Source organism: Lotus japonicus, chromosome 1 (assembly GCF_012489685.1).
Source record: "Lotus japonicus ecotype B-129 chromosome 1, LjGifu_v1.2".
Taxonomy (NCBI): domain Eukaryota; kingdom Viridiplantae; phylum Streptophyta; class Magnoliopsida; order Fabales; family Fabaceae; genus Lotus; species Lotus japonicus.
In genome coordinates this window covers 136,730,598-136,752,812 of record NC_080041.1, presented here as the reverse complement: position 1 = coordinate 136,752,812, position 22,215 = coordinate 136,730,598, and the positions used below count along the sequence as shown (strand labels likewise).

The 22,215-nt window shown below is 37.0% G+C and overlaps 5 protein-coding genes and 1 non-coding gene across 11 annotated transcripts; 2 read left to right on the top strand and 4 right to left on the bottom strand.

Moving 5' to 3' along the window:
* Positions 1–436: 436 nt before the first annotated feature.
* LOC130732767 (metal tolerance protein 1-like) lies at positions 437–3,641 on the bottom strand. Of its 2 annotated transcripts, XM_057584758.1 has the most exons (3): positions 3,503–3,641; positions 3,336–3,417; positions 437–1,726 (listed from the first exon to the last, which is right to left on the bottom strand). In XM_057584758.1, exons 2-3 carry the CDS (start codon positions 3,357–3,359, stop codon positions 590–592), a joined length of 1,161 nt encoding a protein of 386 aa, XP_057440741.1. In that variant the 5' UTR covers positions 3,360–3,417; positions 3,503–3,641; the 3' UTR covers positions 437–589. The 2 variants fall into 2 exon arrangements, with proteins under 2 accessions (XP_057440741.1, XP_057440740.1); XM_057584757.1 differs by having other exon boundaries at positions 3,336–3,641.
* A 4,339-nt stretch (positions 3,642–7,980) lies between these two features.
* LOC130731439 (NDR1/HIN1-like protein 12) lies at positions 7,981–9,035 on the bottom strand. Its single transcript, XM_057583736.1, has one exon. The coding sequence runs from the start codon at positions 8,818–8,820 to the stop codon at positions 8,125–8,127; it is 696 nt and encodes a 231-aa protein (XP_057439719.1). The 5' UTR covers positions 8,821–9,035; the 3' UTR covers positions 7,981–8,124.
* A 1,399-nt stretch (positions 9,036–10,434) lies between these two features.
* On the bottom strand, positions 10,435–14,085 carry LOC130731438 (two-component response regulator-like APRR9). Of its 5 annotated transcripts, XM_057583730.1 has the most exons (9): positions 13,983–14,085; positions 13,743–13,880; positions 13,481–13,645; positions 13,237–13,367; positions 13,002–13,139; positions 12,388–12,556; positions 11,918–12,299; positions 11,117–11,780; positions 10,435–10,918 (listed from the first exon to the last, which is right to left on the bottom strand). In XM_057583730.1, the coding sequence occupies exons 2-9, from the start codon at positions 13,873–13,875 to the stop codon at positions 10,802–10,804; spliced, it is 1,899 nt and encodes a 632-aa protein (XP_057439713.1). In that variant the 5' UTR covers positions 13,876–13,880; positions 13,983–14,085; the 3' UTR covers positions 10,435–10,801. The 5 variants fall into 5 exon arrangements, with proteins under 5 accessions (XP_057439713.1, XP_057439718.1, XP_057439717.1 ...); XM_057583735.1 differs by having other exon boundaries at positions 12,388–12,499; positions 13,481–13,642; positions 13,743–14,016; XM_057583734.1 differs by lacking the exon at positions 13,983–14,085 and having other exon boundaries at positions 12,388–12,499; positions 13,743–13,976.
* Positions 14,086–16,278: 2,193 nt separating this feature from the next.
* On the top strand, positions 16,279–17,907 carry LOC130731435 (pentatricopeptide repeat-containing protein At4g01400, mitochondrial). Its single transcript, XM_057583728.1, has one exon. The coding sequence runs from the start codon at positions 16,364–16,366 to the stop codon at positions 17,738–17,740; it is 1,377 nt and encodes a 458-aa protein (XP_057439711.1). The 5' UTR covers positions 16,279–16,363; the 3' UTR covers positions 17,741–17,907.
* Positions 17,908–19,010: 1,103 nt separating this feature from the next.
* On the bottom strand, positions 19,011–20,776 carry LOC130731437 (33 kDa ribonucleoprotein, chloroplastic-like). The gene is made up of 4 exons (XM_057583729.1): positions 20,368–20,776; positions 19,905–20,006; positions 19,499–19,804; positions 19,011–19,403 (listed from the first exon to the last, which is right to left on the bottom strand). Exons 1-4 carry the CDS (start codon positions 20,722–20,724, stop codon positions 19,350–19,352), a joined length of 819 nt encoding a protein of 272 aa, XP_057439712.1. The 5' UTR covers positions 20,725–20,776; the 3' UTR covers positions 19,011–19,349.
* A 1,280-nt stretch (positions 20,777–22,056) lies between these two features.
* On the top strand, positions 22,057–22,128 carry TRNAC-GCA (transfer RNA cysteine (anticodon GCA)). Its single transcript has one exon. It is a non-coding gene; the product is annotated as a tRNA-Cys (tRNA).
* Positions 22,129–22,215: the final 87 nt, after the last annotated feature.

Sequence of the window (22,215 nt, the reverse complement as noted above, 5' to 3'; positions counted from 1 at the left end):
TTTTGTTTTCTGCAAAGGGGTCAAGCATTGCAAAAATATCTGTTTTGAATTCAACCCACTTTTTGCAACTGCTTTCTAGACATGAGTTTTTGGATTTGGGTTCCATGCACTCAGAAGTCATAACAACCCTTTGACCAAAAAAAAAAGTCATAACAACCCTACATATATTTTTTAAAAAATATCTACATCGTTTGAACAAGATTGGTCGGCTCATATATTTTCTCAATATTGGTCAATAGAAGTTAGCTTAAAATTTGAGTCATCCGCTCTGGATTGAATGACTTATGTCTGACTTTAAGATTTCTTTCACTTCAGAGAATATAAATTCGGAGTTTTAGCACTGAGTGAAAGAAGAAGAAAAAATGAAAAATTTAGATTATCTTTTAAATATTTAGAATGAATGTAAATGGAAAGTTAAACATCTCAAAGATCAAATTAACAAAAACATATTAAGTGAAGCATAAAGCCCTGAGAATATATTTTAACCTAAAAAAGTTATTATCATAGAGAAATTGGAGTTCAATAAGCACAATGCCCCAAGTCTATCTAAATCATTCCCTTCAAATTCATCACTCACCTAAACAATGTACTAGTTGCGCTCTATCTGTATAGTCACATGGCTTATGTTATAAACCCTTCTGATATAATCTACAACCTTTTCCAGCACTATCTCTGGATCCACTTCGGGTCTGATTTTAACATGACAAGCCAGTAAAACCTTCCCAACTGTAATGGCCCATATATGCAACTCATGAACAGCCACAACTTCTTCCATGTCTAGCAGCCCCCTTTCAAGCTTGGCTGCATCTATCTCTCTAGGTGTGCTCTCCATAAGAACTTCCAATATGTTTCTCAGCATATTAATAGTTGTCACCAACACTATTACAGAAAAGATTAATGTGCAAATTAAATCAACTAAAATCCACTCAGGTTTATACCATATGATTGCTCCCCCAATCATCACCCCAACACTTTGGATAGAGTCACCAAGAACATGGAGATAAGCCCCTTGTACATTTATATTCCATCTCTTTTTCTTCTCTTTTGATCCACCAAGAAGTGGTTTAGCAACCTCCTCAGGAGCATGATGGTGAGTGTGATCGTTATGATGTTGATCATGAACATGATGATGATGAGTAGACACTTGAAATTCATGGTTGTGGTGGCCATGATCGTTATGTCCATGGCCATGATCATGACCCAATAACAGCGCCATAATGATGTTAACCAGTAGACCAAATGCAGCAACCACAAACATTAAAAAGCCATCCACATGATGAGTCCCAGCAAGAATTCTTTCAATGGCTTCATACACCAGAATCCCAGCAAGCAACCATATTAGCTGAATAGAAACCAAAGCACCCAAAATCTCTATTCTGAAAAATCCATATGATTGGCGAGGATTGGCATCCCACCCTGCAGCCCATAATGAAAACAAGGAGATGGAAAATGCTGCAACATCTGAAAGCAAATGGGCTGCATCAGTCAAAATCGCAAGGCTATTAGCCTTGATGCCACCGACTACCTCAACACTCATGAAAATAACACAGAGGACCACTGCCATCAAAAGCTTCCGCATGGAAGTTGACCGTTCTTCTGATTCCTTGGAGATGGATCCAGCATTCGAGAACCCACATGGTGCTTCCCCACAAATGTTCCTTCTAGCACCAGGAAGATCTCCACTGATTTCGATGTTATGCGCACGGTGAGAGCTTTGTGCTTCCTTCTGCATTAAATCAACAATGAAAATGTAATCTTCCAATAACTTGGTGACGGAAAAGAAACAAAAATCAACAACACTACACATTATTTCCAATCATTAAACAGGAAATAGCAAGATGCTATTAACTTCCTCTAACAAATTTCCCATGTCTTATAGGTCATCTAATTTAACAGAATAGTTTGATTTTCCCATTTTGATGTACATCAAATCAATGACAACTTCAGAAAGCGTTTACTCAGATTATTTTGAAAAATTCCACAGCTCATGGGCAATATTGTGTAGTCTAAGTAAAAAATTAGAGTTAAATAAAGCATTTAATGTGTAAGAGTGAAATGTATATTTTCCGAAATTGAATTTTGAAGAGATAATCTCATTGTATTAATTCAATAGTGTAAGATTTTGCCGTAATTTTATCATTGTACAAGAGTATAGGAAGCGATGGAAAAAAAAGTAAACCTCAAGAACTAGTACTTAGGTTTGAAGTAAGCCACACAAACTCAACTTAACCTCATGAGCTGCTTGAGCCTTGTATGACAATGCCAGTTCAAATAGAACAAAAAGTAAAAGATCATAATGATATCAAATCAATGGTTATGAATACAAAGGCAAGACTCTTAACCAATTTAAGTCCACCACACAATGTATCTACAATTGACTAACACAAGATAACATAGCAATCAGCTTTAAATATGATGTATGCGGATTTCCTTTACGGGAAAATTTATATAATGAAACAGAGGATACACCACCTTGTTTTAACTGATTATAACGCAGTACTGCATTCCCAAATGATCGACGACATTGTATGCAAGACATGTAAGGGAGAAAAACTTCAATCAAGACAAGACTAAGCTTCAGTCCAGGCAAATAATACCTATTGACATTGTAATACTTGACAACTTTAACAAAGACTTTGAAATGGGGAATAAAGATTGAAAGAGAAAATTCACAATTAAAATAGAGTGCATATAGATAAGTTCCAAAGACTAGTGCCTTTATAATGCATCAGAAAAGTTTGGAATAAAGTAGTAACATGCAATAGAGAATGAAGTCAATCAATCAAGAATATCCTTGGACACCAGTAAACAAAGCATGGCCAATTAAAAAACAGATAAATCAACAAGAACATTCAGCCTCCTTATCCAAGAGAAAGAATAAATATCTATAGGGAGAGTAAAAAAATGACAACTTGAGTTCTCAGAGAATGGGCATATATAAGTCGGTAGAGAGCAAGACCAACAGGTTGTGTGGCTGTCATATAATCAACATACAATTAAACACAGTGAACTTAATCACTCTTCACTCTTCCAGAGTTTGATATTGCTTGGAATGACACAATTGCACAGATAAATAAAATTATGTAATTTAATGTCCTGAAGTCAATATGCAATTTTGATGTCAAATAAAATCAACAACAATCCTGACAAAGAATAAGCATATATAACATTGTATATGCATGATTGCGAAGTTCACTTAACAAACATTAAAGCCAAAATAACTAGGAAATAGCATTCCCAATTTTTCCTCAACATAGTAATCTGTATTCCCTACTTTGAGTATTTAGGATGAGATGGACTTCAGTATGCAATGTTAATCTGTAAGTGCTACTTACTTGGCTTTGTGCTTCGGCTTGCATCTTCAAAACACAATCAGAAATGAAGGGGGGAAATTGACACCTCTCACGAAAGAGAACTCTGTATGGAAGAGTGAAGTAATAATTTTTATGAAAACCCAGAAAGAGAAAAAGGCAGAAACAAGAAGGGATAGAATAATGCTCACACATTTCAGTTTTGAGCAGCACTAGAAAAGAGAGGAGTCATGTGAAGTGCATGAGAAATGAGGAGACGTGACGTTGGCTGGCTATGCTTAGGTTCCACAACAACTTTCCTAAATTTGATCATATGCATCATTTGTCTTGTTCCTATGGCACATGTTTGTAGGAGCATCGTGAAATTAAATTTGGAATCTTTATAGTTTATTCTGTTTATCCAAAAATGGCAAAAAATTCATTTGTCATAGTAAATGTTTTCATTACTTTTGCTTTGAAATAAAACATTAAAAAGGATGTGCTAACACACAACAACACCCAAGTTTTGATCAGATTTTGAAGTTTGAACTTAAGTATTAGAAATGTTTCACCTTTTCAATTTGGCCTTTTTCAAGTGTCTTCTTGAAAATTACAAATTCTTTCAAATTTCTCTTCTATGTAGAGGCCAGAGGGTAGTTGACTAGTTGCATCCAGAGAAAAAAAAAACCACTTTGGCAATGGATTACTTGAAGGAGATTTATATCACTCACCCTTTTGGAGAGGGGTGTGGTGTTCGGCTCTAATGGACTATTTCCCAATGTCGTAAATGAGAGAGTTATAAGAGATCCAAAATATTTATTGGTCAAATCAAAGTGCTTTTTTGCATTGGTCCAATTGTTTTTTTCAAACATATAAGAAAGATACCTTGCTAACCAATTGTTATGGGCCTAAGTCTTGTGGAGTAAGAAAGCCCATCTATGAGAGGATTGCAGTCAGAATTTATTCTTAAGAGTGTTGTTATATAGTACGGCAATGAAATTTACGAACAATACAATTCTTACAAAAACAGAGGAGGTTTTAGATTGAAAAAATCAAAAGAGAAGTAAACCAAATGGGTAAATAGTCAACTTGGTCCCTGAAAGTGTCAACCGCCTTCAACTTCGTCCCTAAAATTTTAAAATGACACCCGTGGTCTCTGAATGTGTCAAATCTCCCTCATCGGCAGTCCCTGGGTTACAAAAAGCTAACGTCGTTAACATAAGTGTGACTTGAATTTTTTTTTTGTCAAAATTAAAGCTTATGTGGCATTTGACTAGTGAGAAAGTTTTAAAAGCTTCAATTTAGTCCCTGAATTTGAAAAAAATTCTTTCTATCCCTCATCTTCTTCTACCTCTCCCCACCACCATCACCCTCTCTCCATCTCCATCTTCTTCATCCTTCTTTTTCTACTTTCCACCCTCATCTCCTCCCTCTCACGCTCTCTTATGCTCTCCCTCACCTCAATCCTTTTTCCCTTCCAAAAACCAAAATCGTTCTACCCAAAATCACAAAACCAAAAAACCCACAAACCCACTAAACCAAACCCCAACTCTCTAAGTGCATACTATTAATTCAAATTTTCATTAAACTAAAATGAAAATAAATTATTATTAAACATAAACTCTTTGTTGTTCACATTTGAAAATCAGATTTCTGTAGTTGAAAAAAATAGGCAGAACAGCACAGCCTCTTAATCTATCAATTGTACAAACAATTGCTTCAATAAATAATATGCACTCAAAGCAAAGCAAAACTCTTGCTCGTACATAAAGCTAACATCAATCATCCGTAAACCCAGGTTTAGAATTTGAGGACTCTAGCTTTGTTTTTCAGATCCTGCACACCCTGTTTCAATATTGCACTTTACATGAGTCATGTTGAATGATTACTACTTGCTAGCTCAGATAAGAGTTTGATTCAGCACCCATGTTGGTTTGTGGGTAAATAGCCAAGCTTCTGTACTTCTATATCATCTTAAACCAAACCCCAATTTTCACAAGGTCACAGGGATTCAGTAGTATTTAAACCGAAGACTAAGATTAAATTTTGCAAATCTTTATTACCACCCATGTTGGTTTGTGGGTTTTTTGGTTTTGTGATTTTGGGTTGAACAATTTTGGTTTTTGGAAGGGAAAAAGGGTTTAGGTGAGGGAGAGCATCAGAGAGCGTGAGAGGGAGGAGATGAGGGTGGAAAGTAGAAAAAGAAGGATGAAGAAGATGAAGATGGAGAGAGGGTGATGGTGGTGGGGAGAGGTAGAGGAAGATGGGGGATATAATTTTTTTTTTTCAGATTCAGGGACTAAATTGAAGTTTTTAAAACTTTTCCACAAGTCAAATGCCACACAAGCTACAACTTTGACAAAAAAAAATTCCAAGTCACACTTCCGTTAACAGCGTTACCTTTTTGTAACCCAAGGACTGCCGATGAGGGAGATTTTGCACATTCAGGGACCACGAACGTCATTTTGAAAATTTAGGGGCGAAATTGAAGGCGGTTGACACTTTCAGGGACCAATTTGGCTATTTACCCTAAACCAAATGCATTCGGTGGCTTCGTATTCGGCCTATCAATCATTACTCTATTCTTAAACATATTATCTTCTAGTGTGTCACTTCAAACGTATTAACGCCTATTTTAATCAATAATGTTACTTACACATCTTAAAAAATAATGTTACATACACACCTTAAAAATTAGGTGGAAGAGGTGAATGAGGAGAGAGATAAGAAGAAAAAAAAGAAATAAAGTATGAGATGTGATAGATGATAAGATGAGAGAGATAGAAATAAAAATAGGTGAAAATGAAGTGTTTAAAAAAATGAGGTGTGTATATATCATTGTTGCTATTTTAATAGTTAGTTATTTCACATTTTAAAAATGATAATAACTAATCATTCATATGACAAGGATGAGTACATGCTATAAGAGCAATAAGTTTTCCGAGTTGTGTTAACATATGAAGTGATTGATTCCCTCAACTTTACCTAATATTTTGGATTCCTCATTCCACTAGAATACTATACTAATCAATCAAATATTCCAATAACATAACGAAGGCGGGAATCCAATACCTTGAGCACTAGCTCCATTCTAAGAATCAAACTCAAATATGGGAAATGCGATACCCACAATGGAGGGTCTCATAAGTTATAGGAGATTACTTATCAATATAATATGGAAAAACTTTTCCATGCCCATTGATCACTAAGTGATAATTTGGTGTGATAGATGTTGTAACAGTTAATAATGAGTTCTAAAATTCGCTTTTAGATTTTTAGTGATAAATAAATGGAAGAGAATTGTTATTCAGACCCCTCCGAGCTATTCAGACCGCTCAAAATTGGTGAATTATCCAAAATGCCCCTATTTAAAAAAAAAAACTTCCCTTTTTCCCCCCTAACTCCCTCTCCCCCCCTCCCCACTTCTCCCATTTCTTCAAACTTCCCAAACCCCCTCCCCCTCCCACAAACACATTTCACTCATTTAAATCTTCCTCAATCAAAATCTCTCTCCTTCTCTCACGCATCATCCTCCACTGCCTCCGCTTGCCACCGCCATCGGTTCCGCCAGCGACACCGCAACCGAGTGGAGTCGCCGCCACCCCATCGCCACCTTCTGCTGTCAACCACCCAAGATTCTTCCCGAAAGCCAGGTTCGTTACGCGACCCGACCCATTTTGTTATGGTTTTTATTGCACTTTGTAGATGCGTCTGTGTCGCAGCTTGAAGGTGCGTGTTCAGAATACACGCACCTTAAGGGTGCTCTTGATACGCACCTTAAAGGTGCGACCAAGACGCACACAGCCTTAAGGTGCGTCTTAGACCCTTATCTGTCCAAGCTTCAATGCCTTTATGTTTTTGTTCTGTTTTGAGTCTTATGTTTCCAATGTTGGTTCAGATATGGCAAGAACAGAGAATTTGAATTTGCCCCCGGCCAACCGTTCTAGCCATGGTAGTAGAATCCCCCCACTGCATCGGTACGTAAGGAGCGTGAAATTGCCGCCCTATGAAAAAAAGAAGAAGCACGTAAAAGGCGTGCAAGTAGTGCAACGACTGCTGCCAGTGCAGTACAGGAGCCTGAGCCTGAATCTGAACCAGTACAGCTGTGGGGGGGTCTGAATAACAACTCCCTAAATGGAAACACAAGTACACAACCATCTAATGAAAAAAATATAAGCACACTTGTTTCGTCAAATGAAAAAAAAAATCCCAACAAGATGGAAATGATAATGTGATAAAAAATGCAAAATTTGCAACAAAATAAAGCCAAATTAGTTCTTGAGGCTTTTCCATTAAGACTCTATATAGAAATGAAAAGCAAACGAATACAAAATATATACATATAGCCCTATTGATCATGTTCGTGTACCCTATGTTCTCATCACCTATAATACTATAATACTTAGTTCAAGCTATAAATATGTAGCTTAAGCAATAACGATTTTAACATTAAAATAAATTTCAAAAAAGAAGAGGAAGAGAAAGTGTAGTGTATTGTAGTGTATTAGCACAGAACTAGGAAGTCAGATTTTTGTTTCTCCTAAAACTCACTTCTTCCTGATTTCTGCCAAGTTTGGTAAATAAGAGCTGAAGTTAATTTTTAGCACCAATTTTTCCTTTCTTGCCAAACAAGTTAAAGTTTCTTTCTCTTGCAAAGATATCAAGATAGGATTCAAATTATACAAACCCCTAAAAAATTCAAACTTTGTATATAATTGTTGGCTGAAATGAAAGAAAAGAAAAGAACAACATTAAAGTCAGAGGAAGAGTAAAGATGACTAACATATTACAGTTTATTAGACTTGAGTTGGGTGAAAACATAAACAAGCTTTGTTCATAGATCCACATCACAAGCTTGAGCTTGGAGCAGAGGAACTTGACCCACAAAACCTTTCTTCAAACCCACCAACAAATCACACTTTACATAAAGCCCATGATGCCATGTTCTTAGGCCCCCTGCCTTCCACTTCACCCTGCCCAGAAAAACCAGTTTCAGACCCACCACCCCATAACTCTCGTCCATCGCCAACCCATTTGCCACCTCCACCGTCACCGGCATCGGCGTGCCACCGATCACCGGCGACAGCGAAACTTGGCTGTGCTTCTCCAGGAACAGCGGCGGCAGCAAAACCTGCTGTGTGATGGGTTGGTTCCTGTAGGACACGAAGGCAGAGAACCTGTCATAGTAAATAGAGACACGCTTGTTGGGGTTTCTTATGAGGACGTTGAACTGCAAGGCGGCGGACAAGAGCGGCGGTGAGGTTGTGTTGAGGGCGTAGACGGCAGCGCCGACCACCGTGAAGCGGGGCTTGTGGGGACGGTAGACGAGCCAGAGGACGAGCAGAGTGATTCCAACGGCTAGAAGAAAGACGGTGATGAAGGTGCAGGCTGCACGTTTGGGAGAAGAACCACCACCACCACCACCGTAGGGAGAAGGAGAAGCTTTGTGATTGTTCATTTGTATCTTGTTGGGAGGGGGAAGATGGTGATGTTGGTTTTGGCCCTTTGGGGGGTTTGGGTCTTCTTCCATAGGAGTGAGTGGAGATCTAGGTGGACACTAGTTAAAGGGAAGTGGAGTATGGACCCTTGAGTTGAGAGTGACAGAAAAAAGAGAAGTTGGTGGGGTTTTTGGCTTGTGAAATGTGAACAAGTAGTAGCTGAAAACAGGGGAGGACTCTAATGGACCAGGGAAAAAGTTATAAAGGAAAGGGGTGTGTGCTAGAAGGACAGAGTGACCCCAGTTTCTGAATTTTATACTCATCAGTGATCACTCCTTTAATTTGGTGTTTTACTTTTTTCTTTTTGCTCTTTTATTGTTCCTCCGGCCCCTCATTTTAACTTGTTTTTACACTTGCTTTTGGTGTCATTGCATAAAATATAGATTGTGTGTGTGGAAGAGTTTGCTTGGAGTTTAAGGTTAAAAACCAATTAATACTAGTTCATTTGTGACAAATACTAGAAATCTTGAGAGTTTTAATTGAGTGAAGTGAAGTTAACAGAGTGTTAATTTCTTCAGAGGTGAATTAGCTTTGATGATGCTGCATTGCTGCTCACCTCAATTGATTTTGAACAGTCAAACCTTTAATAAATTAAAGTCACATGTGGAGCCAACAGTTCACCGTTTGCTTATGCGGTTCATGTTTCTAAACAAAAAGAATAATCTTTTCTTTTCTTTATCTTTAGTATGTGAATGGTGTGAGTGCTTTTAATTTATTTTTCTTTCCCTCGAATGTAAATGAATCAAACACCAAAAGTGGGGAAGAGGGGCGACGGAAAGAAATAGAATAGCTAAAGAACGAACGAGATGTGGGATGTGGCTCACTTTGAGGCCATTCGCCGACATGTGGATAAGCTTAATTACAAAATCAACAGTTTGTGCATGCAATAGTGATGATCAAAGAGAGGTGAGGTGTGATCATTCACAAGTGTTTTCACCTCCATTTTACACAAGTTTGATTGTGTCTGGACCATGCCACGTAGATCCCACACCGTCCTCAACTAGTAAGCTCACGTCACCTTCATTGTTTACATATTATAGAGAGAGAAAAGAAATGAAGTGTACGTAACTATCTGTTCTGTCTGCATATCATAACTCTACCTAAAAACCTTAATGCTAACATGCAAATCAATTTTGTCAGCTTCAAATTTTGCTCATCTCCAGACAAAACGAAAATGTTTTGTTGAGAGTTGAGACTCACCTTGGAAAATAGGTGAAGGTAGAAAAAGAAAAGAAAAAGTATGGAATGTGGTGAATGATATGATCAGAAAAGAGAAAGATATATACAAAGAAAGTAGGATAAATAGGGGTAATAAAAAAATGGAGGTGTGATTGTGAACTATCAAAGTTGTAGACAAAAGCATGTTGACATATAAACACCAAATTTTTCATCCTCCTCTAGCCTTCACCAACTTCTTAGTGTTTTCAATTGTTGGTGTTGATGTGATTTTGCTCTATTTTTTTTTCCAGTTTCTGTATTTTCAATATTATGGATATTTAGGAGCAAGGGAGCCTACATTACATTGAGCGTGTGTGAAAATTTGTCACTCTTGTTAACGTTTGATTACCCTCGTTCATGAATATGATCACTGTTGACCAAAACAAATATATATAGAAGGGATAAAATTAAAACTTCATATCAATCACTTTGAGCCTCAAGACAATCCATAATCGTTTATATATTATAAGACAGTAGTTCATGGAATGGACGCCATTGTATTGACAGACAGGTTTACAACCATGATAGCCGCAGGGTACTCTCATAAGCACGTTTGAACCAAAGCTACCAATTTTAGCTTACCAATGAACGTGCACTAGAGTAAGTGTCAGTTCCAAACACAATACTAAATTTCTAAGAGACAGCCATTATCACAAGTTAAAAAAATCAATAACAATGCCAAAAGCAAACAGATTTCACAAGACTCTACAGCTAATCCTTGTCTGAAAAAATGATACTGTAATTCAATAATGAAGTTAACTTCTTTATAGATAGTATACAAGAACAAAAACAGTTTCAGAAACCACCACCGGCCTCTACTGCTGTATGTTCGTTGTGTTGTACTTGGCGAACAAACTGTCCTTTCACCCGAGGCCGCTTGTCTGCCAGTCTTTTCCTGCTTTCATATCGTACCTATGAAAGAAATTCAGCAATGAGCATTGAAAAGATTTTCAAAAATCCTTATCTAACCATCTTCGACAAGAATATAAATCAAATTCTGGTGAGATATATCTTTAGTGAAAATATGCAACAAGAGTTTTCTAACTAACTAAAAATGCTGATAGCATCGTGAAAAATTTCAGAAATACATGGCTGCAACGGCTGCAGTACCTTTTTATCATAGCATCTGTCCTTTCGCTTCAGTCGGAACTTTGTAAGGGCTGCTTCTCTTTGGCTGGTCCGATGAGAATCTGTCCCTCTAAGTTCATCATCTACACCAGTTGAAGTAACATTTCCATCACTTCCGCTGCCACCGCTTCCATTTACACCACTACTACTATGATTTGCAGAATCATGATAAAAGCTTGTACTAGAACTTTGACGGGTAGCAGAAGAGTCATTCACAGCACAATCCAAATTGCTTTGATCATTTTCACATTTATCAGATGTAAAGGTGGCATCATCTGACCAGTGATGATGTTCCGACTTCATACTTTCATTATTGGACTGGGAGGAAGTACTTGTGGGAAATGGCGAACTTTCCTTCTGGCACACTGATTTCGGAGTCAATTGTGTGTAGAGCATAGAAGGAAAAACATCACCATCTCCCGTAGACACATTATCAAAACTAACCCCAGTGGCAGGAAAGAATCCAAGTTGACTATTTGGGAATTTTGTTTTCACTTGTCCAGACTGGCCAATGACCATAGAATTGGTATTTTCCGGATTGTGATTTTGATTTTTGCCCCCATACCGATGAGAAATGTTTGTATTTTCACATAATTCATGGGATTCATGAGGACTGTTCTCTGAAAACAACTTACTACTGCTATACCTGCAGATAGGAATGTTACCATCTATCAGAAATTCTGTAATTTAGTTTTGAAAAACTCAATGCTGAAGCAAATGAGTGGTTCAATATCTGATGTCATTTAAGAATTCAAGAAAATCACAAGTAGATAAGGATCTTACTGGGAAAATGCAGAAGCATTAGTGTGGTTCAACATTAGCCTTTCCTCCGATGCAGGAAAATCTCCTCTTGTAGAAAGTTCCAATTGTGTATCAAATTCAAACTTGGCTGTGCTACCATCATGGAAACTATGATTTCCAATAGTTCTCTTTGGAAGATTCCCAAATGCAGCAATCAAGTCCATAGCTCCAGAAGAAGGTTCTAAGAGTTCATCACTGCATCCACGAATCTCTGTACTAATGTGAGGGTTGCCTTTGCTTAACTCTGTCCTTATAACTTCATCATTGTTTTCGGTTTCAATATAATCATAGCCTTGACCTAGCCTTAAACCAGTCGAAGTTTTGTTGCTCTTGACAGCTTCGGATACAAATATAATTGATTTCTCTGCAATAAATTTTACTCTCACTAAGTAACAAACTAAGAGCTAAGCAATTGAAGGAAAGTAAATAGAAAATAAGAGAAAGTTTCTTACCTCCAGCTTCACTGTTATGCTTAGGTGATTCCATTTCTAATTGGGTAGATTTATCCTGTTTCACTGCATCAATATCACTCAAATTTGAAGAACTCTTCAGCTGGGTTGCATCCTGCATATTTTCCATGGAACCACTCTCAGCTCCCAAAATTGGCGAAGTACAAGTGCTCTGCACAATAGTTGATTTTTTAATTTCATGAAGCCAGCCTAATCTAGAAAGGGGAAATTTCCTCAAGTTGAAAGAAGAGCGGCTTCATATATACATTTTACAAGAGATCATAGGCTATGAGTTCATTTGGATACGGACCAAAGAACTCTTATTGAAGCTTCTCTACTATAAAATAACACCAGATAAACTCCAATAAATGTTCTAGATGTTCTTTGGTCCTCACCCAAACGGGCTCTATATGTCTTTAGATGTTACTTAACCCTAACATTGAAAGTCTCAAATAGATTTCTGAAAATGAAACCAGCATACTTAAAATTTAATTTAGTTTCTATTTGACACTTAACACACTGAAATGAGTGGTATTGACAAGTCTAACAATGATATTCATATTGGAGTATATTATTTCAGTGAAAATTTGAGCACAGGGGAGGGGATGCAAACTTACTTGAGCCTCACTAGTTTCGTTATTTTTCTGAGTGGAAGCCACAGAACCGGTGGAGTCATTGCTTGCAGGCTTGTTTTCTATCGCAGCATCAAGTTTATTATTGTGTGCAAGTGTTAATTTTTGAGGAGGCTTGGTTATCTGTAAAATAATATAAAATTGAAACAAGAAAAGGTGAATTAAACACAAGTTTAATATGAAAATTGTTGCAAGAAGAATATTGAGATTATTAGCATACAGTCTGCCTTCTCCAGACATGCTGCCACAAGTTCCTGAGCTCATTCCTCCTTACAGGTTTGATAAGAAAATCAGCTGCACCTTTTAACATGCATTTGAAGACCATGCTAACTGAGTCATTAGATGACATCACTGCAAATGCAAAACCATGAGAAATTTTAATTATTGAGAAAATATATATATATATATATATATATGTAAGTAATTTGTATGTATGAAGATTAATTAAGTGAATTAATACATACTTATGACAGGAATGTGTTTGCAGAAGTCATGGTCAGTGATTAGAGTAAGAAGTGAAAATCCAGATATTGAAGGCAAATCGACTTCAGTTAATATGAGATCTATGTCATGTGCTTTGTTCTTCAATGTCTCCCATGCCTTTAAGCCATCACGAACTGCAGCAACTACTACATACATATACAAAATAAATTATGATTAAGCAGAATCTTGAGGAGGTTAAACAAGATCGAATTGATTATATATTGAAGTGGAAAGGGTAAAAACCTTTGTAACTGCATTTACGGAGAAGGGCGGCGATGATCTGGCGCGTGGAATCATCAGCTTCGACAAGCAATATTCTGAGGGCCGTCTGAGGCAAAATCCTCTCCACATCGCCATTATCATTCGGCGTCTGCATCACTACTACTAGTACTAGTAACTCGGATGAATGAGAATTAGAGAGAAATTAAATTGAAAGTGAATATTATATTGGTGAGGCGAAGATAGAGTAGCAAATTCAACTACCTCATGCTTGAGCGTTAAGTAGATCGAGCTAGCTAGGTTAGGAGCAATGAAAATATCTCAAAAGTCCGCTAAAACTAGTGGATGTAGGCAGACACAGAAAAAGCATTTAATACTTGAAAACCTCAGCCTCCAAATTCCTCAAAAATATCTCCTCCCCATGCTGACGTGCCTTCTTTTCCACCATTGTTTTGATTCACCATGGGTTCCACACGCATCACACGTGCCTCTCAATCTACCATATTTTCGATGATAACAGGAAGTTCACAAATCAGATTTAAGTGTAATTAATTGCTTAAGAGATTAAGTGTTGAAACACTACATCAATCTGCCTGCTTAACTCATTTTATGTGACAGTTTTTAATTTTTATAAATTATTTTTTTATGAAAGTCACGTATCATTTAAGATAAAAAAAAAAAAAAAAAGTAAGATGAGTATTTACTACAAGAATTTTGAAGAAAAAAAAATCCCTCTTAGAAACCCTATTTTCTTATAGTAATTAGTAATGTAATTTCTAAAAGTATCATCTATTTTAAGCCCGCTCAAATTCTTTAGTTTGCAATTCTTCTCGTCGCTCTCAACTAGTTAATAAACTACTACTACTTAGACTTCATTGATAAAAATAATAATGATGATGTACTATAGTTTATGAAAATTAATATAATATCTAAAAACACAAAAAATATCACGAGAGATGACCTAAATTTGCGGACTGAACAGCAATACTATTGCAGATATTTATTTCTGGAAGAATGCCATGTCAGAAACGTGCCACAACATTGAGTATATCGTGGTTGGGACTGTGACCCGTGGAGTGATTGAATGAAGGCATAATGATTTTGTGGCTGTCCTCAATCGGGGTCTGCCTCTTAGGAGGTGCCACATGACATGACGACCGCATCTTGTTCTTCAATTATTTTACGTTTGCTTTGTCTTTGCTTCCACTCATTTTCCTCTTTAACAATTTTCTTGGTTCAACTTCCTTCTAGCTAATAGTACCAACCAACCATGCTGCCCATTGGTTTGTGCTGAAACTGACTCTCTAACTTTATATGCGAATATACCAACTGTGTTTCAACATATATGTTTATGGTGGTCCCGTTAATCATGTTGAATGACCGAAATTCAACAAAACAATGATATATAATACATGAAAATAAAAATTTCAAATTATGATGGATGGTAGAAATCCCCTTGCTAATATCTAACTTGTTCTAGCTTTCAAAAAAACCTATTCTATCTATAGAAGGTGTGTGTAAGGTGGGTTTGTCTCCTTTACTCTAAACTAATTCAAACATGTGATTAGTGTTTATTTCATGAGAAATCTGACTTATATAATTTTAATTTCTCATTTTGTACGTGAAAAGATAACTTATATGAGAATATATTTTGGAAATCAATTTCGTGAATATTATTGATGAAAAAACACTCTATTTATACAAATACATGGTTGACTAATAATAAAAGCTAAATTCTAATTACAGGCATAATTACACAAGAATAAATACAAGAATATTCTATTCTATCACACCTCGCGGTCGAAGCGAGAGATTCACCGACGCTAAGACTGAAACGAAAATCATCAAAAAGAACCCTGAGGAAGGCCCTTTGTAAAAATGTATGCAATCTGATGATGGGAAGGAACATGAAGGACGCGAGCTTGACCACGCGCGACCTTTTCCCGAACAAAATGAATATTCATCTCGAAATGTATAGTACATTGATGGTGCACTGGATTTCAAGAGAGGTAGATGAAACTCACATTGTCACAGTGGATCAATGTTGCCTGAGAGAGAGGAAAGTGAAAAGCATAACTTAGATAAGAATATATGAAAGAAATCAATTTCGTGAATATTATTGATGATAAAATACTCTATTAAATACTCTATCAATTCCGTGTATACATGTAGAGATAAAATACTACTTTTTTGTGGTTAAATTGGCTTTGCAATTTTGACCTGTGTGTGGTGAAAGTTAAAGGTCCGTCTAAAAATACAACTTATAGAAATCGAACTCTCAACCAATGGGTTCTAACAAAAAATTTGTATCATTACGAACGACACTGTTAGATAAAATAGTAGATGATTTTATACATGATTTGAATGGAGTGAAGGAAAAAAAAAAGCACTTTTTTGTCTGGTTGGATGAAAAGGTAAGTTCTGATAAATAATTAAGTTAATATATTTTTATATATTTGATAAATGAGAAGAATAAAATAAATCCCACAGTAAATAAAAATAGATGCTGGGCTTAGGCCCTCTCTATTAGCAAAAAATAAAATAAAACAAATAGATGCATATAATTGTTTTAAACAAATAAATCGAAGCCTCGACTCGACTATGTGTCTGTGATTGAGTTATCCCTGTCCTCAGATCCCAGCTCGATGCGCAGAGCACCGTTACCGTTACCATTACTTGGCTCCTCCAAAACTCTATTCTCCAATGGCATCTTGCGTTCATCAATATCAATACCCCATCATTTCCAAAACCAACAACGTTACCATTCAAACTCCCCAATTGGGTCTCCAACAAGAGTTCAGAAGCTCATAGCTTCTCAATCAGACCCTCTTCTCGCCAAAGAAATCTTCGAATATGCTTCTCGCCAACCCAACTTCCGCCACACTCACTCCACCTATCTCATCCTCATCCTCAAATTCGGTCGCTCCAAACACTTCTCACTCCTCGATCATCTCCTTCTTCGCCTCAAATCTGATTCCCTACCCCTCACTCCCACCGTCTTCACCTACCTCATCAAAATCTATGCCGAAGCCGATTTGCCCCACAAAGCCCTCAAAACCTTCTACACCATGTTGCAGTTCCAGTGCAAGCCTCTCCCCACACACCTCAACCGCATTCTTCAGATTCTCGTTGCCCACCGGAATTACCTTCGTCCCGCGTTTGATCTCTTCAAGGATGCCCACAAGCACGGCGTGTTCCCCAACACCAAATCCTACAATATTCTCATGCGGGCATTCTGTCTCAATGGTGATATCAGCATTGCCTACACACTGTTCAACAAAATGCTTAAGAGAGATGTTGTTCCTGACATTGACTCATACAGGATTTTGATGCAAGCATTGTGTAGGAAGAGTCAGGTAAATGGAGCTGTTGATCTTTTAGAGGACATGCTGAACAAAGGGTTTGTTCCTGATTCCTTGACGTATACCACTTTGTTGAATAGTTTGTGTAGGAAGAAGAAGCTCAGGGAAGCTTACAAGCTTCTTTGTAGGATGAAGGTCAAAGGCTGCAATCCTGATATTGTTCATTATAATACAGTTATCTCAGGGTTCTGTAGGGAGGGGCGTGCTCACGATGCTTGCAAAGTTATTCATGACATGCAGGATAATGGGTGTTTGCCTAATTTGGTGTCTTACCGCTCTCTGGTAAGCGGTTTATGTGACACTGGAATGCTTGATGAGGCATATAAATACATGGAGGAAATGCTGTCCAAAGGGTTTTCTCCACACTTTGCTGTCATCCATGCCTTAGTGAAGGGGTTCTGCAATGTTGGTAGGACTGATGAAGCTTGTGGAGTTCTCACCAAATCACTTGAGCATGGGGAGGCTCCTCATTCAGAGACTTGGATGATCATAATACCTTTAATATGTGAAGGGGAAGATGATGATGGTGCGAAAATCAGTGATGGTTTGGAGAAAGCTCTTAAGATTGAAATTGAAGGTTATACTAGAATTGTTGATGCTGGCATTGGTTTGGAAAACTACTTAATTAGGAAGATACGAGCCAAGACAAGAGCATCTTAAACATCTGGACTTATTACTTTTTCAAATTTTGTACCTTACATATAGCTATTTGTCTAAGAATCTTACACAGGTTCCTCTAGCTAGTAATATGGTTTCCAATGACAGTGTTGTATGTCAATTATAATTATGCAGCTTCTCTGTCAATGACAGTGTCCGATAATTATGCAGGGACTGTTATTACTCAAACTAACAAAGTAACAATGTTCAAGCACCATTAAGCTAAGATATTGATCTCAATAATTCATTTTTGTTCACCGAGTTGTCATTGTCATTTAGCCCTTTTGAAATGGATAAACCTTTCGAGCCAATTTACCATTACAGATTTGGATATGTATTTATATATGCAAAACAGAAGACATTGAAATAATTCCCTCATATCAGTTGTCATATTCTTTGTTATTGACCTCAAGTTGAACACTCCATCACTATGAAAATCTCATGCTCCGAACCCATCAATAGAAGTTTGGCATTGCTGATTGCGTTTACATAGAAGATAGGTATATAGATCAATACAAATAATATTCACCAACTTAGATTACTTTCTTGGATTGAGTTTCAAGAGCTTCCTAATGGTTCTGTTGTCTCAATCCAAATATGTTATTGATATCCTTGCCAATGTCAACAAGGATTCTGCCAAATCAATCTCCATTCGTCTTATCTAGTGAACATTTTAAGGATCGCTCAGTTTATCGCTTCATTGTTGTTGTCCTTCAATATGTCACTATTATTACACGTCCATAACTCTCTTTTCCCATTAATAAAGTGTGCAAGTTTATATTACAACCTTTGCAATCTCACTGGATCAGCTGCACTCTAAGAAACAACAACACTAATCAATTGCCATTTGTTTTGCATTATTTTATAATTTATATTTTGAAGTAAAACAAAACATTCTAATGGCTGAGATTGTCAACAGCTTTCTACAAAAACAATCTGAATCCTCCGCCAGCAAAGGGTGCTCGAACTTTATCGCAAAAATCAGAAAAATAAGAGCAATGAGTAAGACCTAGTGCCCTTGTTGATGGTGGTGGAAAAAACAAGTCAACACGCAATAGTGTTAAGTGATGGGGAAAAAAAGTTTCTCTAGGCCATGCTGACAAAAACAATAGTTAAGGGATTAGTTTTAAAACTGCAAGAAAGTGGTAAGAAGTAGCCAAAGTTGCATTAGTATAGTTGAGAAAAAAAAAGTTCGTATTTAACTACTTCCTTTTCATATGAGTACATGTTTGCACTCAGTCAATCATTACGGATTTAAGTATTTATAGATATGTAAAACAAAAAAGAAGAGTTCTTCATCAACTCTGATAATGTTTGTTCTTGACCTTTAAAATGAATACAGCAGAATCATGTCCAAATACACATTACAAGAACTTATACGTTGATGATTGCAATTTGATCCAACAAGGATACAAGAGTGAAAATTCAGATGTTGATGAATCTATATTCAGCTAGTTTGGAAAGGATACGCCTATATTCAGCTAACACTTTCTAGTTTGGAAAGGTTCTCATCAATCTCACTTACGCATACCTGAGCAGAGCTTCCTTCCTCCTTCTTAGACACCCAAAATTGCAATAATTGCTATGCATAATCTGAAGCTCTAGCTCCGTCTCAGCTTTCTCTGTCTACACCTTGTCTAACCACAATTTTACGACCACAAAATTCCTGCAAGAGAGACCAGTAACAGGCACCACTCATCAGACACAAACAAGTGAAACAATAAGCACAGAATATTGAGAAGTAGCAGAGGCAGATTTTACAGTTCCATTGAGGGACATTGCTGCATCACGCTCTCTCTCAGAAAGATAAGAGATAAAAGCATAGGCTCGTCTTCTGCCTTGTTTCAAATCTTGCAAGAGCCTCACACTGGCCACATTACCAAATCTAGCAAAAAGATATCTCACGTCTTCAGGTGTAGCAGACATGGCAAGATTCCCAACATACAGCTTATGAGGAGCTTCATAGTATATAGTTCTTCTGGGTGACGAGTTCATCGTCTCAAGATTCCTCCCCCTAGGATTCACCTCAACAGAAAATCTAACCCGCATTTCTCGCCCACCAACATCCTTCAGTTTGAGATGTGAGAAAAGAAAAAGAAAAACAAAATTTCAGATCAAATAACTAGAACAAGTTGATCAAATAAATGCAGGAACTCACTACACTAACCAATCCATCCAATGCAGAAACTGCATTTTTTGCAGAGACAATAGATGACATTGTGACATAAGCACACCCTTTACTTTCACCGCTCTGGGCATGCCGGCAAACCTGCAGCACAGCAATTAAGCATAAACACTGGCCCTTGCTACCAATAGCATGTTTAGTTCCATGTGAAATAGTGAAATACTGTATATTCTATAATCATTTCTGGTTAGAAGCTACAAGTAAATGCCCTTTGCCGAACCCTCACACATCAATCCATTGTTGATTCAGATTACAGTACTAATGAAAACTTAAGAATATAACTGAAATTGAAACATACACTAAACAATCGAGTCCAAAAATATTTGATAACAACATATTCAAATTAGATAAGCTAGTTTAGTTTGAATAGCATGCTGTATAAGAAAATAGGAAATTGGGGAAAAAGAAAAGAGAAAGGAGGTAAAAAAAAAAAAAAAAAAAAAACCTCGGCAGATATAATGGTTCCGTGAGGCCTGAACATGGGAAGTAGCTGTTCCGTGTCACAGCTTCTAGGAAGGTTGCAGACATAAACTTCGGTCGGTCTTCCTTCCTCATCGTTTACTTGCTCTCCGACGTCTGCAACCGCCGTTTCTTCATCCACCACTGCCGCCAAAGCAGTGCAACTGCAAACCCTACCCTTCCCCGCAACAAGACGCAGGGAAGGAAAAGGCACCGAAGAAGATGAAACGAAGCGTTTAGAGGGAAGTCGGAATTGGAGGTTGTGATTGAGTAAGGAGGTGAAGGAGAGAGACAGGGTGGCGTTAGCTGCCATTGTATTGAAGCCCAGCCAAGTTGGTTCCATCGGGTCATGCCATGTCTTAAGTTAGTGACCAGCACTGATGGATCGGGTCAATTCATATGCGTCGGAGCTCCGCTTTCTCTTTCAAAACTAACCTTCCATAAACATGTTCATCTATATAATAATGTTTTGACCTCATAAATCTACTTCAAAATGGATATAACATATATATAATTATATTGACCTATTTATAAATAGTTTTGTTTTTATGTATTTTAGTTCATTTTCTACACACATAAATTTGTCATACTAGCTACTTAGTTTTCTTATTATGAAACATAGTTTTAAATAAACTAATATACAAGGTAATGCTTTCAAGAAAGTTAGGTTACACCTAGAAAAAGTTTATGATAGATAACAAGTTAGACACACGCCTTAAAATTCTTAAGCAGGTCGGGTCTATATATGCAAGACTCAATCTAGCCTAATCTATTTCCGCCCCTTCCATCCTCACCTATATTAATTAATAGCAGGGCAAGGTCCCAAGGTGGATTTTATGAAGATGGTGATGAAATTGTGATACTCAACTCTATTCCCATAAGGTTCGAGTAACCTGCAAGAAACACAAACTTGCGTTGTCTCAACCTCTTCGTGCTCAATTTTTCTATAATCTCAACAAATGTTGGTTTGTCCCGTTAAAGTTGAAGGTCGGAGTTGGGAGCACTTAGAAATAAAAAAATGATGGAATTCTACTCAATCTTTAAATTAGAAATACAAATTAAATGATTAATGAAATAAAAAAATTATATATATATATATTTATTTATATCCAATTGCCTTGCATTTTATTTTCTCTTATTTCCACTCATTCAAATAATAAGATTTAATTTCATTTTTTAATATGTCTCTAAAGGTCAAATGATCACTTGTTGTTTGAGGCCAGGCCATAAGTGTTTGCTTCACGAAGACCATATTAAACTGAATCACTGTTCACTAAAGGGTAGGATGATATGTGAATCAATCTTCCATCAGCGGAGCAACTTGCAGTGGCCCCTGAAGAACCTTCTTTATAGTGGAGGCTTATAGCTTCCAAAGAGTCACATTCCTTAACCTTTACTTGACAAAATTTTATTTTAAAGAACTACATTACTGATATATATATATATATATATATATATATGTTGAAAAGGAAAAAAAAAAAGGGTTTTACTCTTATTATTATGTTTGGGGGATAGGAAATTAACAGCGAAGAGAATCTTGAAACACATACTGTGATAGTGTGATAGTATGATAGAGTTAGACACTGGACATGAATGAATATCAAGAAGGCCTTTGTCCACTGCAAAATATATATGAAGTGTTATGAATGATAAAATATAAACCAATCAACAACTTGGGTCCATAGCTCAGTGGTAAAGCATTTGACTGCAGATCAAGAGGTCACCGGTTCGAACCCGGTTGGGCCCTCTTTTAAAAAATCTTTTTGTTCTCTCTTGTAATGACGTATTAGGAAAGGGCTTTTTAATCTCTCTGGCACAGATCAACCATTAAACT

What these genes read in the sequence shown, in the direction of transcription:
- LOC130731437 (XM_057583729.1), bottom strand. Translation starts at nt 20,724, where the DNA reads ATGGAACCAACTTGGCTGGGCTTCAATACAATGGCAGCTAACGCCACC. An exon ending in GAACCATTATATCTGCCGAG is followed by an intron (nt 20,007 to 20,367) that starts GTTTTTTTTTTT and finishes GCTGTGCTGCAG; the next exon opens with GTTTGCCGGCATGCCCAGAG. An exon ending in CAATGTCCCTCAATGGAACT is followed by an intron (nt 19,404 to 19,498) that starts GTAAAATCTGCC and finishes TCTCTCTTGCAG; the next exon opens with GAATTTTGTGGTCGTAAAAT.
- LOC130732767 (XM_057584757.1), bottom strand. Translation starts at nt 3,506, where the DNA reads ATGTGTGAGCATTATTCTATCCCTTCTTGTTTCTGCCTTTTTCTCTTT. An exon ending in AAGCCGAAGCACAAAGCCAA is followed by an intron (nt 1,727 to 3,335) that starts GTAAGTAGCACT and finishes GATTTAATGCAG; the next exon opens with AAGGAAGCACAAAGCTCTCA.
- LOC130731439 (XM_057583736.1), bottom strand. Translation starts at nt 8,820, where the DNA reads ATGGAAGAAGACCCAAACCCCCCAAAGGGCCAAAACCAACATCACCAT.
- LOC130731435 (XM_057583728.1), top strand. Translation starts at nt 16,364, where the DNA reads ATGCGCAGAGCACCGTTACCGTTACCATTACTTGGCTCCTCCAAAACT.
- LOC130731438 (XM_057583730.1), bottom strand. Translation starts at nt 13,875, where the DNA reads ATGCAGACGCCGAATGATAATGGCGATGTGGAGAGGATTTTGCCTCAG. An exon ending in AATGCTTCTGCATTTTCCCA is followed by an intron (nt 11,781 to 11,917) that starts GTAAGATCCTTA and finishes TCCTATCTGCAG; the next exon opens with GTATAGCAGTAGTAAGTTGT. An exon ending in ACAGATGCTATGATAAAAAG is followed by an intron (nt 10,919 to 11,116) that starts GTACTGCAGCCG and finishes TTTCTTTCATAG; the next exon opens with GTACGATATGAAAGCAGGAA.